General features: G+C 41.7%; 1 protein-coding gene across 2 annotated transcripts; it reads right to left on the bottom strand.

The window, feature by feature from the left end:
* Nucleotides 1-209: 209 nt before the first annotated feature.
* Nucleotides 210-10,086, bottom strand: LOC100682446 (mediator of RNA polymerase II transcription subunit 25). Of its 2 annotated transcripts, none has more exons than XM_044532506.1 (15): nucleotides 9,820-10,086; nucleotides 8,437-8,467; nucleotides 8,272-8,335; nucleotides 8,014-8,144; nucleotides 6,936-7,145; nucleotides 6,771-6,836; nucleotides 6,065-6,275; nucleotides 4,806-4,852; nucleotides 3,946-4,722; nucleotides 3,134-3,187; nucleotides 2,196-2,224; nucleotides 1,494-1,562; nucleotides 1,296-1,380; nucleotides 1,086-1,172; nucleotides 210-998 (listed from the first exon to the last, which is right to left on the bottom strand). In XM_044532506.1, the coding sequence occupies exons 1-15, from the start codon at nucleotides 9,930-9,932 to the stop codon at nucleotides 483-485; spliced, it is 2,490 nt and encodes an 829-aa protein (XP_044388441.1). In that variant the 5' UTR covers nucleotides 9,933-10,086; the 3' UTR covers nucleotides 210-482. The 2 variants fall into 2 exon arrangements, with proteins under 2 accessions (XP_044388441.1, XP_044388442.1); XM_044532507.1 differs by having other exon boundaries at nucleotides 8,272-8,332.
* Between the last annotated feature and the right edge of the window lie 5,579 nt (nucleotides 10,087-15,665).

The raw sequence follows: 15,665 nt of genomic DNA, 5'->3' as shown, positions 1-15,665 counted from the left end.
TGACGGCAGGCGGAGCACCATTATTAAAGCAGCATTGCATTACTAGTTCATTTACAGCCTTCACGGACATGTACGCATCTCTACTTGACACAACAATCAGGATTCTTCCTAACACACCACCATGCCTCCTCCCCAGCCCCACCATTTAGCATGGAGAAGTCAAAAATAAGTTATTGCCGACATAGGAAGATTCAAATGCATGTTCGGTCTAACGGTGTGAAAATGTAACTTTATCTTTAGCAAATCATTCCAGATTATAGGTCCCTCTCCAATTAATCCTCTGAATATGTTCTTCTAATGTACCATCCAATAGGATGATGAATACCTCAGCTACAGGCTAGACATGAGATAGTAAGCAAACTCCCCCTAGCTGACACTCGCAATGCTCTGTACATAAGCACAAAACCACCACACTAATTGGGTGTGCCAAATCTCCAAGGAGCCTCATGAACCCAAGGAGTGTCCTTCTAGCACGCTATATTTTAAGATAGGTAGCCTCCTCCAGACATGTTGCCTGGGCCCTGTGGCGCGATCTTTCCTTGCATCATCTGCACCGCCCGACCATGCCCCTGCATGAATTGTTGCTGACCCATCCCTGTACCCACCATCTGCGGCTGCTGCTGGAGTTGTTGAGGCTGCTGCTGCTGCTGCTGCATTTGCTGCATCTGTTGTTGCTGTTGCTGCTGCTGCTGCTGCATCTGCTGTTGCTGTTGAATCTGCTGCTGCTGCTGCTGCTGTTGTTGTTGATGTTGCATTTGCTGCATCTGTTGTTGTTGCTGTTGCATTTGCTGCATCTGCTGCTGCTGCTGAAGCTGCTGGCCTTGAGGCTGCATTTGCATTTGGTGCTGTTGTAGTTGCTGCTGTTGCAGTTGCTGTAGTTGCTGCTGTTGCTGCTGTATTTGGTGGTGCTGCTGCTGTAGCTGCTGCTGCTGCTGCTGCTGCTGTGGCTGCATCTGTGGCTGCTGAGTTGAGACCTGTGGTTTGAATACCACCATATCCTGGGGGAAACTCGGCAGACAATTGTGTTGATTCAGATGAATACAAGAGGCAAATTGTGGTAATCTCTCAATTAGTTATAAACATACCCCTGGGAACAGCATTCCTATGAGGCGCCCAGCTTTGTCAGACACTGACAACAGCAAAGTTTGTGAAGGTAGCTGAATCACTGCACACTGAAGCAATGAACCACTTGAACATTAAAAGAAGTAAATGTATGATACCATGCTTAATAAAGTGCAGTTCAAACTGAGATAATAAATATTCCACAAGGTTAAAACAAGCACCGAGTGACTCACCAGTTTCTTCTCTTGTAGTTGTCCGAGGAACCCATGCTGATTCAATGTCCGAAATACTAGAAAGTCTGCCTTGCCAACATACTGCCTGTACAATTACATGATCGAACAACCAAAGTTGAGCAGGAATGATATTAGGAACAACACACAATAATGCAGCGGTTTTAACAAGGAAAAGCATGGGCTAGTTGAGCGACAAACTTGTTGTTCATATGCTCTTGGGCTATGAGGCGCACGATCTGCATCGTTTCTGGCCAGTCTGAAGCAAGTCTGAATATAAAAGTACAGCTTCAGTTTCTTTAGGTAGACTGATGGTATGATTTGCAGATTGTATGAAAGCGCTGTCGTAAGACTTAAGGAGAAAAATAAGACATGATGATAGATTTTATTGAGTCAAGGCAAATGGCATTCAAAGTTGCCCAACAAAGTGCGGGAAAACAAGAAGTTTCTTCACTGGGCGTATCATATTAGAACTCAGGAACGTTGTCTGGTTTCCAACTGAAATTGCGCTTGAACAGCAGGTAGGATATTGCACTAAAAAAACATTCATGAATATATCTGGCAATCAGTACACTAGTAAAATTTGGCAGGTGCTGCCAAAGAAACAAAATATGACATACCAACCTTAGAACGACTGGTATTTAGTTGGTTTGCAACTAGCCTTAGCATCCCGTAATCCTATAGCTGATAGGTGTGTTCAGATAAGTTACGGTACGCACAGGATGTATTACAGATAGTATGATGAGAATGACTTCACGAACAAGGTGTAGGTGTCCACTAAAAATTCAATATTTCTGCTAAAGCAATTCATTTTCAAGAAAAAGAACAACAGTAACAGCTAGCTGTAAAATTTCCTAATCTCAATCATCACAAAAATAGTATTGCAATAGTTTAAAGACTTACGTGTCAGACGCTGTTCCACTCCTATAACCCTGCAACACAGATGATAAGATGAGAAATACAACATTGAAATGCTTTGCAAAGATAGAATATGGTATGGTATATTTAAGAGGATAGTAAATTACAGTACACAATCCAAAAGTATAACAATTGGTTTCAGCTTTGAAGGTGTAGACCGTGAAAACAATGAGCATTGGCAGCACAAACCGATATTCTGTTCCATACTTCACAAAATTTTCAGTAGGTTCAGAAAAACAAAGTGTACTAGTATCTTGGTGCAGATTTTAATGCATGGTAAGTTTTATTTTTTCAACAATACTTCATGGCAAAGTTAATACAAGGATTGGAGAGTAAGACTTTTGACGTGGAGGAAGTTAAGTTGATGCTATTTGCTTTAATCAGGTTTCAGAAGATTGGGTACAATCTCTATTTTGATTTAAACCTCTTGGAACAAATCCTTTATATATCTTGGATATGTTCGCCTCAGCTAGAAATCAGGCTGGTTCAACCAAACCTATTCTTCAAGGAGCTAATAACAAGTTCATTCGGAATGTTGGATCCAGAGAAACAAAATACACATTCATAAAGTAAGCTTAGATGAAAGAGAATGTTGCTTCTGGATTTGAAATGATTGCAAATCATGATCTCATCTAAAGATGTCAGGGGGTCAAATGGTTGGACATTAATGTGTCCATTGTGATCTATTTTGTTGCTTTATCGATTCTATCAATTGTTTCTTTGAACAGTTAAATGCAATCATTGGGTAGTACAAACAGAAAATAAAGTAAAACAACATATGCCATGTTTGGACAAAATGGACTGAACTGTCTTTCCCATTAAAGAAATAGTCTCTTTCAGAGCGCATGCAGATCAACAGAGAGCATAAAAACTGTTACTGTATCAGAAAGTGTGAGAGTTCAGCCATACAAATAGGAACTTACTTCAAGTTTACAAATAAATACAGGCTGTCCTTGCCTTTGCCCAGACAAAGTTCCCTGAAATATGAACAGAAGAAAATCATGTCCTGAACTGTACTCCTAGGCAAAGACACCATACAACATGAGCAAGATTATCATGAATTAAGTGCTAGCACTATTCACAAGATTTATTATGATTTTGAACTTTGGGCTCTTCGGTTTAAAGAACAGGCTGATAAGGTGGTAGCCGCCTGTCTACCTCTCCTCACAGATAGCCATGATCTTGTAACCCTGTACTTACTGAGAAATATATATCGGAAAGTTCAAAATCATTACAAATATTTGTTCAGTTGTCTGCTTGCCACTAACTCATATTGCATAAATATGTATTACCTCCGTCCCACATTACTTGTCTTAGATTTGTCTAGATACAGATGTAGCTAACACTAAAACATGTCTAGATACATCCGTATCTAGACAAATCTAAGACAACTAATTTGGGACGGAAGGAGTACTTTTTACAAACGCAATTTCTATTAATTTTCATGCACTGACCAGTAGAACAAAAAAATCCAAAATTTTGAGAAGGTTGGGCAATCTGCATATACTTCAACACCCCCTCTCATGTGTGGCTTGATAAGGCCTAAACATGGACAGGAAGAGGGCAAGCAATTTTCTTTATTTAAATTGTGAAATCCGAGACTTGAACCCAAAACCTCTTGGCTCTGATGCTATATTAAGTTTCATGCATACCGCTATTTAAAATGCTGCACTTAGCAACGTATATTGCAAAGCTACTATCGGCAGGAGCATGAAACACAAGCTGAAATCTTTACCTCCCAAATTTTGACATACTTCGATGGTTGCTGGCCATTAGGATGTTGTGCCAGAGGCATATTCATAGCAGAACTGTTGTTCGCACTAAGAGCATTTACTCCTGTTTGCTGGACCATTCCTGGTGTTGGCATCATTGTAGGCGTAGAATTGATAGCTGTAGTCCCAAGGTTATTTATCATGTTTTGGTTCGTACCAATTCCACCTTGTCCTGATTGTGGACCAGCCATCAGACCACCTTGTGCCATAGAAGGCACTGATTGTCCCATGGCCATGTTGCTTTGTATGTTAGCTAAAGAAGACGATACGGCGATATTTGAATTACAAGATACAGTAGAAGTGTTTGACCCAAAAGAACCGAGAGCTGTATTCTGTGCCAACTGTTGAGCACCAATTGGCTGTACTGTTCCAGATATAGAAGATATGACAGCCGAAGTTGATGTCATGCCACTCGATATCATGTTTGACATGTGCACTTGTATAGGTGTTGCTCCCATGTTAGGTCCCATTGAGGTAGCTGCTGTTAAAGAGTGTCGATGTTGTGACAGATTGTTTAGGATGCTAACATTTGCTGGGCCACCAGGCCGAACCTGTTGTTGGATAGGGTTTACTAAAGGCTTATGCTCTTGCAATATTTCATTTGCAACATTTGTTTCTTGTGAAATAATCGATGGTGAAGAAGTTTGCATTGCTGATACACCTTGAGAAGCAACATTTGAAATAGGTGTCATATGAGAGAATGCAGGTGCAGAAACCATTGGTGGTATAGTTGTTGGCTCCTGAAAATGCAAATCGTTAAGGTACGGTTATAATGAAAAGGCATATAGAATTAGTAAAATAATAGCATATTTTTGTAGCCTACCACTTTAACATTTGCAGTCGGTTGCCGTCCCATCATCGTTCCATTCACTGGAGATATAAGAACTGTTATTAGTCATGACAATTTAGTAGGGTTATAACGAAATGATATGAGTAAAAGCAGAAAAAAAAACAGATTGCAATATTATTCGGTGAGTTCTTAGTTATACTTGGAACATGTAAACAAAATCAGAAATGTGCCACCCTAATTCAATAGATAGGCGAACTTAGTCACAATTACGATCCATAGCAATGTTGAATATATAGGAGCTAAAAAAACCAGCATTTTAGAATGTGCAATTGTGAAATGTACTTCATGAAACAAATGAGAAACAACATTAACACTCATATACATGGAAAAAAGCACCTGGCATCTGCATGGATACTTCTAATACCATGTGATGTTGTCTGCATTGCATATGATAGGCATACAGGTGCAATTTCAGACATGCAATTTCAGACATGACTAAGTTAGTCTAATGACTGACCAACAACTCAAACCATTAGCTGCTGACATCTTAGCCAATGGACAGAGACACCATTATTTAGGATGATTCACTATCGCAAGTCACAGAACATTCATCATACACATGGAAAAACAAATATGAAGCCAGTAGTACTACAAGCTGTTATGAAAGATAATCATTTAACTTCTAGGTCCAGTACATCATTTTCCTTCAGCTCTGGCTCAAAGCATTTCAACTAGACAAGTAGGTAGGGTATTTCAGTACATAACATCATGGCCACATGCAATTTGAAACATCAAATATTTCAAGTGCCTCTTTAGTTTTAAGTATTCAGGTGCACATTTACTGTACGGCTTTGAAATTCAGTATATGAGGGTTCTCACATGCTTTTCTGCTAAGATTTATTAGTATAGGTAGGTTTTATGCAAAGGGTCCCATAAGGGTATTCTCCAAGCCTTGTTTGCCTGCAATTACACAGTTAGCAATTCCAGCATATGCAGCAAGAAGTGTTTATCAGTGTTTTTTATTTGTGGTCCCAACCCAAAGGGCAATGTCCAGATTGCATTTTTACTTTAATTTACCATTCTTTTTCTTTAATCAAATTGCAGCTGGGATTTGTTGCACCAACTCACACAAAATTAGGGGAAACTCCTATAACTCTTTTTTTAAGCTTTCTCTATATCCCGACCATGCAGACATCATAACAGCAGCACAAGCCACAAGGTTTTATGAAAACGGGAACAATCAAAGGCTAAACCTCACAGTGAAACTAGCCTAACATTAGCATTTGTTCAACCTGAGGGACTGGCATTCGAAGGTGGTCCTGGCACAGTAGCTGCAGGTGTGGTATCCATTTTTGTAATGGTGTGGTTTGGGACAAGGTTCCCGGGTAAAGGATGGCTTAGAGCTGTTCGAGCCTCCATGAAACTCTCAGAGAGCAAAACAAGAAAATGTGGATTTTTGGCATGATCAACTGATGGATCAGAAGCTTGAGGATTCCTCTTTCCCTGCAATAAATATGAGTAGTATCAGTATTCAGTGCCTATTCACACAACAAAGTTCTCAAGGATTTGTCTATGTAAGCTTCAAATCATGTAAGTTTATAACGCCCGTCATGACAGAAGTGGGGGAATGTGGAGATCAGGGAAAGGCATTATCTTGAAATTTCATCCATTGTGCTAAATACTTTGATGATTTGACGTGGGTGAATTTTTTTTCTAATCCACAACCAAGTTAGGTGGTGCGACACTTGAATTTCTAAAACATTCATTTTACAAACTACAAGAAAAGAGGACATTTAGGACCATAAAGTAAGCAATTACAAGAACATCTAAACTTTTGGCAACAAGTAGAGTGAACTAGCAATTAAGCAGGCTACTAGCAGAGTGGAGTGGACATTTAGGACCATTCAAGATTCCTTTTGGACAAACCAAAATAAGAAGCAAGTACAAGATTGTAGGCCTTCAAACAGTTTATCAAGTTTGACACAACAAATGTATTACCGCGTTGTATATTGCCTTCAGTGTTGGTAGCTGTTTAGGAGATACCACCGACAATGACACAGAGCACTGCATCCACAAAATTAATTAGATCCAGCCAAGTACTGCTTAGCACTCCATCGAGACACACAATGAATATAATGCAAGATAGTAGTATTTATTCAGCACCTGAGCAAATGAGACTGCAACAGCCTCAGCATCAGCAAGACATGATTCCTTTGTTGCTTCGTTGCTCTTTTTGTGATCACTACTTTGAACAGAAGGGCGGTAGACAGGTGTAGGCAGCGGGTAAGGATTACTTGCAGCAACAAGTAGGCAATGCTTTTGAAGTTCACGATTTTGATGATTCTGGCTGCTACTAGAACTGCCTTGGAGTATCTAGTTGCATAAATGAAATGAAATAAGCACCATGGCAATAACAAACTAATAACCAATACAATACATTCACAAGAGACCATTCACGTGTCAGTCTCATTGACGAAGGTTTAAAATGCTCTTTTTGATACATGACATCAATTTGTCACAAATGTCAAATGCCGCTCCAAGGAAATTGGAACTACTAACATGGGTACAAAGATAGAAATTAAACCTCTGATCATACTGATTTCACTCCATTCTGCTACTAGTACTGGGTAACAGTCCAGTTCTCTAGACAAGTTTACCAAACAGAAGAGTAACTACTGGTGTCTATTACATAATACAACCACAACCATAGCCATAGCCATAGCTGCAGTTCAGGTCAAACACTTCCATAGTTTCTCATTCAAACCATAGCTTGTGCAAGAAAAAAAATAGAAGAGATTCTGGACCATATTGGAAACACTAGCAACACAAATATACAAAATCACTTTCTAGAAAATATAACAAAGTAATTAATAAAGCTGGAGTTTAGACAGCATGAAATATGACGATAAAAGAAGTACAAATGCAAGAAACACATGTCCAGGTCAAGTAACTATTTCCAGCGCTTATGCCTTAATATGGAAGAAATACAAGAGCAGATCATAGAAAAAAATGAGACCTCACTTACCAATTTGTAGGAAATGTCCCACGAAAATGGGCTCAACCCAGCAAAATTGTAGGTGAACTAAATGTATTGTGCTATGCTACTAGGCGCGGATTTTCATTATAACTACATTATTCAATAGAAAATTATCTGCACTACTCAGACTTTAGAACTATTTGAACATAAACAATAATGCAACTTAGAGAGTTATGATTGTGAACAATGTTAACACATCAATACCATCAGTGCTTCAGCAAGACCTTCACAAATAGCAGCTTCACTGAAGCCTCCACCACTAAATGATATTCCTGATAACCATGAAAGAAAAGCATCCATATCTTTTGTCCAACCGCTGCGTTGTACAATAAAGGCTGCATTGCAACAGGAGCACATTATTATAAATTAGCTATTTTATACAGAACTAAACATGAAAGCATTGAGATAAATCATAATATTAAATGATAAGGGCATGGAGGATTAATGGATATCAAATCGTACCACTGTATGGTCCGTGGGTATGGAAGACAACTAATGCAAGCTCAGGTGGTACCCCTGCAAGCTTCTTCGGGGATCATCAGAAAATAAGTTAAACTTTGACAGAATTCAAGAAGAATGGGTCAACTAAAAATTCTGATAAAGAACAATCAGGAGGGAGGGAGTTACCTGCCCTGATAGTTCAGTAGAACAAAAACTCCTGCACAAATTTTAAAATGCTTCATGAATTAGTGATAATATTTTTTGGACAAAATCATGTGAGAGCATATTCGAGATAAAACAAAAAGAAAAGCTATTATAGAGCTATGGGCATCTGAGAATACAGAGTGAACTAAAAATTGTCAACCACCTGACTCACCTCCATCTGAAACAGTAATAAAAATACTAAAAGAAAAGGAAAACCTTGCACCTACATCAAGTTCAACACATAGTAGCCGGAAACGGGGAACGGTAGGCCGTCCCTCGATCCCGATTCATCGACCCGGAATCGGATTCGGGAACGAGGTCGGATTCGGTACGATTTGATGAAGATTCGGCGTCCCCGCAGCCTGCTCCTCGATCCAATAGCCAAAACGCGAGGCATAATTTACTCACGTCGTCGTTTCCTTTCTCAAGGACTCCTCGTTCTTCCTCCAGTCCATTAATTGCAAGGGATCCATTAACAGCAAGGAATGCTGACCGTCAGGGAGTCGTCGTTATTCAGGAACTACGTTCCTCGACCCATGGTACCGTATCGGATTCATCGTACCCAAACGGATTGGATCACATCCCCGCTATAAAAAAATCGTTCGAGAGATGTATACCCTCGTTGTTCCCTATTTTTTTCAGCCACCAACTCTCGTCCCTCGTTCCCGTTCCTCGTTCCCACCGTACCGGAAACATGGCAACTATGGTTCAACATGATTGACCACAACAAGAAGAAAAAATGCCTAATATGACAAACAATCTGAAGAAAGACATACCACTAATGAAAACCTGATGTTCAACCAAGCAGAAGCAACAGCAGAAGTACAAAATAGACTTCACTTAACCAACAAAGGTAGCCAAACAGACATGACAGTGGTAGTGGTTGTACAAAAGAATGGGGCACAATCAGCAGCATACCAAAAGTTGAATCACGTTTTCCTTTCAAATAAGATGAACTCTGGCACTAGATGATTTTCTTCTTCCGTATCAAAACACCAACTAAAGCTAATAAACTACTATCATGAAAACCCATATTAACCAACCCAATTTTACATCAGGATCAAGTGAACTACACTCGAGGAGGCACGCTTTCAAATGGATCAAGGGAGAATCCAAGAAAGGCATATTCAACCGAAGTTAAGTAATCGAATTTACTCGACCTGCCGAGCCACCAGAACTAGAATCGGAAGGTCGTTCTCCTCACAAACACCCCATCTCCACTTACTTGGCAGTTTTGCACACGGAAAACCTAACCGGGGATCACGAAGAAGAGCTCGAATTCCCCTACCAGCCTGCTCACGCCCCTACAACCACTCCTAAATTCCACGCCGGAACCCTAAAAGCAGAAGGCGGCGCAGGGCGTACCGAACGATCTTCTCGACGTACTCGGCCGCAATGGCGGGCCAGTACGGCCCCAGCGCCGCCGTGCCCTCAACGACCACCACCAGCTGCCTCTCCGAAGCCATCCCCTCCACCATCGCAGAACCTCCACGAATCCCCTTGGCCTCGCCCTCGCGAATCCGCTCGAATTTCTCTCCCCGACCGACGGCCACCACCCACAACCCCCCTTTGCTGAATGTGGGTTCTCTGTTGTGTGCGGAGAAAGAGAGGACGACGGGCACGGTCAAGAAAGTAAACGGGTCTGGGTTTTATAAGGCCCAGGGCCGAGAGCCCGTTCTTCTCTCTTTATGGCAACCCTGGGCCCTCCGGGGTTTCCACAGAGAGACTGGCATACATCGGTGATTTCTTATAGTACTTATTTATTTTCTTCTAAAAAACTTTTTATTTATTTATTTATTGCAGAGAAGTACTTATTTATTTCTTAATAACTATGTTTAGTTGGTGTGGTTTTATACGCTTTTAGAGGATGCTATTATTTCGGGAACAAGGAATTTACAGATTTCGAATTTATTTGTTCATTCAATGGTTGTTATTTATTGAATTAGTTCGCCACTCATGAGATTTGTTACGCAAAATTATTATGACTACTAAATATAACATGTTTCTCGTTGACTCTTCTACCTCCTCATTCTCTAGCACTCACGTCCCTTTAGAGGCTATCGATATTTTTGTGGTGCGGCCTATTAACATGAAGTCACATGCAGTTGATGAGTGTGCCTAGAATATGATGCCCTTGGGACAATTTATTTGATTGTAGGTTTTGTTCAGAAGCAAAGATGGCGCATGGTCAATGGACATGCAGATGCACGTGTTGCTGCGAGAAATTGATCCGCGCAGCAGCACTGATTCCTCGCTTTCGTGGAGGTAGACCGAACGTTTTTCAATGCAAAACAGCAAAGATGAGCCAAACCCTAGGTTTGCTAGGGCTTGGCAAAAGGTACGAGCTAGGTGCTGGAAAGAAAAAAATGTAGGAGAAAAAGTAACATAAGGTTGTAAAAGGATCGATTGGTTTCTTCAATCGGCCATGTACCCACATATATAAGGGTATGTCTGACCTTTGGCAAATTGGAGTAGGACTCCTAACGTATTGTTTCCTTGGCGCATAAGCCAAAAGGCTTTTCCTAATCTTTAATTAATTCATCTATATGTTTAAAAGCATCGGCCTGGGCCCAATACTAGAAGACTTTCCATATTAGCTCTGTCTTGGCAGAATAGCTGATTATGCAAAATCTTTTCCATCTTCAGTTTTCCAAATAGACCTTTTTCCTTCTTTCTCTCCACGTGTGAGCTCTAACACACAATTATGTTCCATCCAACCTTCTGCAGCTAGCCTCTGTACTTGTAATCATGTGTGCATTCTTAAACAATTAGCTTGACCACCAAAATTAAATAATCTGGGCGACCCCTCAAGCCAGATCCAAATTAGACTATCAACACAAGCCCCCTGTTTTTGGTGTAATTTTATTTTCCAAAAACACCATGGCAATATCTTAGGATGATGTCAACCGCTTCACCGGCCATATCAATTGCTTAGGGCGATGTCTAAATAACACATCCGCCAAATTTTGCTTAGGGCGACATCTGAAATTATATCGGCCATAGTGCCATCAAGCTTATTGCCACATGCTAGGATAGTACTTCTTCAAATATTTGCCATTGAGAGCTTTGGGCAATTTTTCCCCTTGCAAAGATTGTACAAAATATGAATTTCCAGGAACAATCTCTACAACCTTATACGGACTTTACCAACTCGGCGACCACTTGCCGAGTTTATTATTTCTGGTTCCAATAGGCAAAATTGTTTTCCACACTAAGTCTCCTATTTGGAACGATTTTTCCCTCACTCTTTTGTTATAAGCCTTAGCTACTCTTAATTTTTCTTTTTCAGTTTCTCGTAAGGCTCTTAATCTTTCTTCTGGAACATCATCAATTCTATCCATCATTAAATTATTATAGTCTATAGCCGACAAATCATTTTGTCTGGCTACTCTAAGAGCTTGCAAATTAACCTCTACAGGTAACACTGATGGAAATATACCCTAGAGGCAATAATAAAATTATTATTATTATATTTCCTTATTCATGATAAACGTTTATTATTCATGCTATAATTGTATTGACCAGAAACTTACATACATGTGTGGATACATAAACAAATACCGTGTCCCTAGTGAGCCTCTACTAGACCAGCTTGTTGATCAAAGATGGTTAAGGTTTCCTAACCATAGACATGAGTTGTCATTTGATAACGGGATCACATCATTAGGAGAATGATGTGATGGACAAGACCCATCTGTTAGCTTAGCATATGATCGTTCAGTTTATTGCTACCGCTTTCTTAATGTCAAATACATATTCCTTCAACCATGAGATCATGCAACTCTCGGACACTGGAGGAATACCTTGTGTGCTATCAAACATCACAACGTAACTGGGTGATCATAAAGATGCTCTACAAGTATCTCCGAAGGTGTCTGTTGAGTTGGCATGGATCAAGATTGAGATTTGTCACACTTCGTGTATCAGAGAGGTATCTCTGGGCCCTCTCGGTAATACACATCACAACAAGCTTGCAAGCAAAGTGACTAAGGAGTTAGTTACGAGATGATATATTGCGGAACGAGTAAAGAGACTTGCCGGTAACGAGATTGAACTAGGTATGTAGATATCGATGATTGAATTTTGGGCAAGTAACATACCAACAGACAAAGGGAACTATGTATGTTGTCATAAAGGTTCGACCGATAAAGATCTTCGTAGAATATGTAGAAACCAATATGGGCATCCAGGTCCCGCTATTGGTTATTGACTGGAGAGGCGTCTCGGTCATGTCTACATCATTCTCGAACCCGTAGGGTCCGCATGCTTAACGTTCATTGACGATATAGTATTATATGAGTTATGTGAGTTGATGAGCGAATGTTGTTGGGAGTCCTAGATGAGATCACGGACATAACGAGGAGTTCCAGAATGGTCTAGAGGTAAAGATTGATATATAGGACGATGTTATTGAAGGGAATATGCCCTAGAGGCAATAATAAAGTTGTTATTTGTATTTCCTTATATCATGATAAATGTTTATTATTCATGCTAGAATTGTGTTAACCGGAAACTTAGTACATGTGTGAATACATAGATAATACATAGTGTCCATAGTATGCCTCTACTTGACTAGCTCGTTGATCAAAGATGGTTATGTTTCCTAACCATAGACATGTGTTGTCATTTGATGAACGGGATCACATCATTAGGAGAATGATGTGATGGACAAAACCCATCTGTTAGCTTAGCATTATGATCGTTACAGTTTCATTGCTACTGCTTTCTTCATGACTTATACATGTTCCTCAGACTATGAGATTATGCAACACCCGAATATCGGAGGAACACCTTGTGTGCTATCAAATGTCACAACATAACTGGGTGATTATAAAGATGCTCTACAGGTGTCTCCGAAGGTGTTTATTGGGTTGGCACAGATCAAGATTAGGATTTGTCACTCCGTGTTTCAGAGAGGTATCTCTGGGCCCTCTCGGTAATGCTCATCACTATAAGCCTTGCAAGCAATGTGACTAATGAGTTAGTTACGGGATGAAGCATTACGGAACGAGTAAAGAGACTTTCCGTTAAGGAGATTGAACTAGGTATGATGATACCGACGATCAAATCTCGGGCAAGTAACATACCGATGGCAAAGGGAACAACGTATGTTGTTATGCGATTTGACCGATAAAGATCGTCATAGAATATGTAGGAGCCAATATGAGCATCCAGGTTCTGCTATTGGTTATTGATCAGAGATGTGTCTCGATCATGTCTACATAGTTCTCGAACCCGTAGGGTCCGCACGCTTAACATTCGATGACGATTTGTATTATGAGTTATGTGTTTTTGATGATCGAAGTTTGTTAGGAGTCCCAGATGAAATCACGGACATGACGAGGAGTCTCAAAATGGTCTAGACATAAATATTGATATATTGGAAGGTTATGTTCGGACACCAGAAAGGTTCAGATTGATTCGGACATTTTTCGGAGTACCGGGAGGTTACCGGAACCCCCCAGGGGAAGTAGTGGGCCTTAATGGGCTTTAGTGGAAAGGAGAGGAGGGCCGTAGGGTGGCCGCCCCCCCCCCCCCCTTGTCTGGTCCGAATTGGACTAGGAGGGGGTGGCGCCCCCTCTTTCCTTCTCCCTCTCCTACTCCTTCCCTCTCTCCCCCTCTTGGAAAGGAAGGGAACTCCAACTAGGATTGGGAATCCTAGTTGGACTCCCAATGGCGCGCGCCCCTCCTGGCCGCCTGCCTCCTCCCTCCCTCCTTTATATACGGGGGCAAGGGGGCACCCCAAAGCATAACAGTTATTCTCTTAGCCGTGTGCGGTGCCCCCCATCCACAGTTTAACACCTCGGTCATATCGTCGTAGTGCTTAGGCGAAGCCCTGCGCCGGTAACATCATCATCACTGTTGCCATGCCGTCATGATGATGGAACTCTCCCTCGTCCTCAACTGGATCAAGAGCTCAAGGGACGTCATCGTGTTGAATGTGTGCTAAACACAGAGGTACCGTACGTTCGGTACTTGGATCGGTTGGATCGTGAAGACGTTCGACTACATCAACCACGTTACTAAACCCTTTGCTTTCGGTCTACTATGGTACGTGTACACACTCTCCCGTCTCGTTGCTATGCATCTCCTAGATAGATCTTGCATGATCATAGGAATTTTTTTGAATTACTATGTTCCCAAACAGCTATTTGGTCACCGGAAAGGTTTCAGAATGTACCGGGTATGCATCAGGTCACCGGAAGGGGTTCCGTGAGACCTACGGGGATTATATGGGCCTAATGGGCCAAGGGGAGGCACACACACCAACCCACAAAGGGCTGGCACGCCCTCTCCCTGGCCGTCGGCCCTAGGAAAGGAAAGGGGGGAGGGCTAGCCCCTCCCGCCTTCCCCTCCTCATGGGAGAAATGAAAAGGGGGCGCCACACCCTCCCCTGCCTTTCCCCGCACGCCTAAGAAAGGCAAGGGGGCGTGGCTAGGGCAAGGCCCAAGGTGGCCGCCGGCACCTTGGGGGAACCCTAGGCAGCCTTCCTTCCTCTTCCACCTATATATATGTGAGGAGGGAGAGGGGCAACACACACCACGATCCCCAAGCCGCGTGCGGCGCCCCTCTCCCTCTAGTTCATCATCGGTCATATTTTCGTAGTGCTCAGCGAAGCCCTGTGGAGATAGTTGCATCACCATGTCGTTGTGCTGCCGAAAATCATCTACTACTTCGTCCGTCTTGCTGGATCAAGAAGGCGAGGACGTCATCGAGCTGAACATGTGCTGAACGCGGAGGTGTCGTACGTTCGGTACTTGATCGGGCGGACGTGAAGGTGTACGACTACATCAACCGTGTTGATAAACGCTTCTGCTTAACGGTCTACGAGGGTACGTAGACAATATGCATCTCCATGGATAGATCTTGCGTGTGCGTAGAAATTTTTTGTTTTGCATGTAACCCCAACAGTGGCATCCTAGCCAGGTCTATGCGTAGATGATATGCATGAGTAGAACACAAATGAGTTGTGGACGGTGATGGTCATACTGCTTACCACCAACGTCTTATTTTGATTTGTCAATATTGTGGGATGAAGCGGCCCGGACCAACCTTACATGTCCACGCACATGAGACCAGTTCCACCGACTGACATGAAACTTGTTTTGCATAAAGGTGGCTGGCAGGTGTCTGTTTCTCCTACTTTAGTTGAATTGAATTTGACTACGGCCAGTCCTTGAAGAAGGTTAAAACAACAAACTTGAAAACCA

Source organism: Triticum aestivum, chromosome 5B (assembly GCF_018294505.1).
Source record: "Triticum aestivum cultivar Chinese Spring chromosome 5B, IWGSC CS RefSeq v2.1, whole genome shotgun sequence".
Classification (NCBI taxonomy): domain Eukaryota; kingdom Viridiplantae; phylum Streptophyta; class Magnoliopsida; order Poales; family Poaceae; genus Triticum; species Triticum aestivum.
The sequence above is the reverse complement of the archived record's forward strand: the minus strand, read 5'-3'. Positions and strand labels throughout refer to the sequence as shown.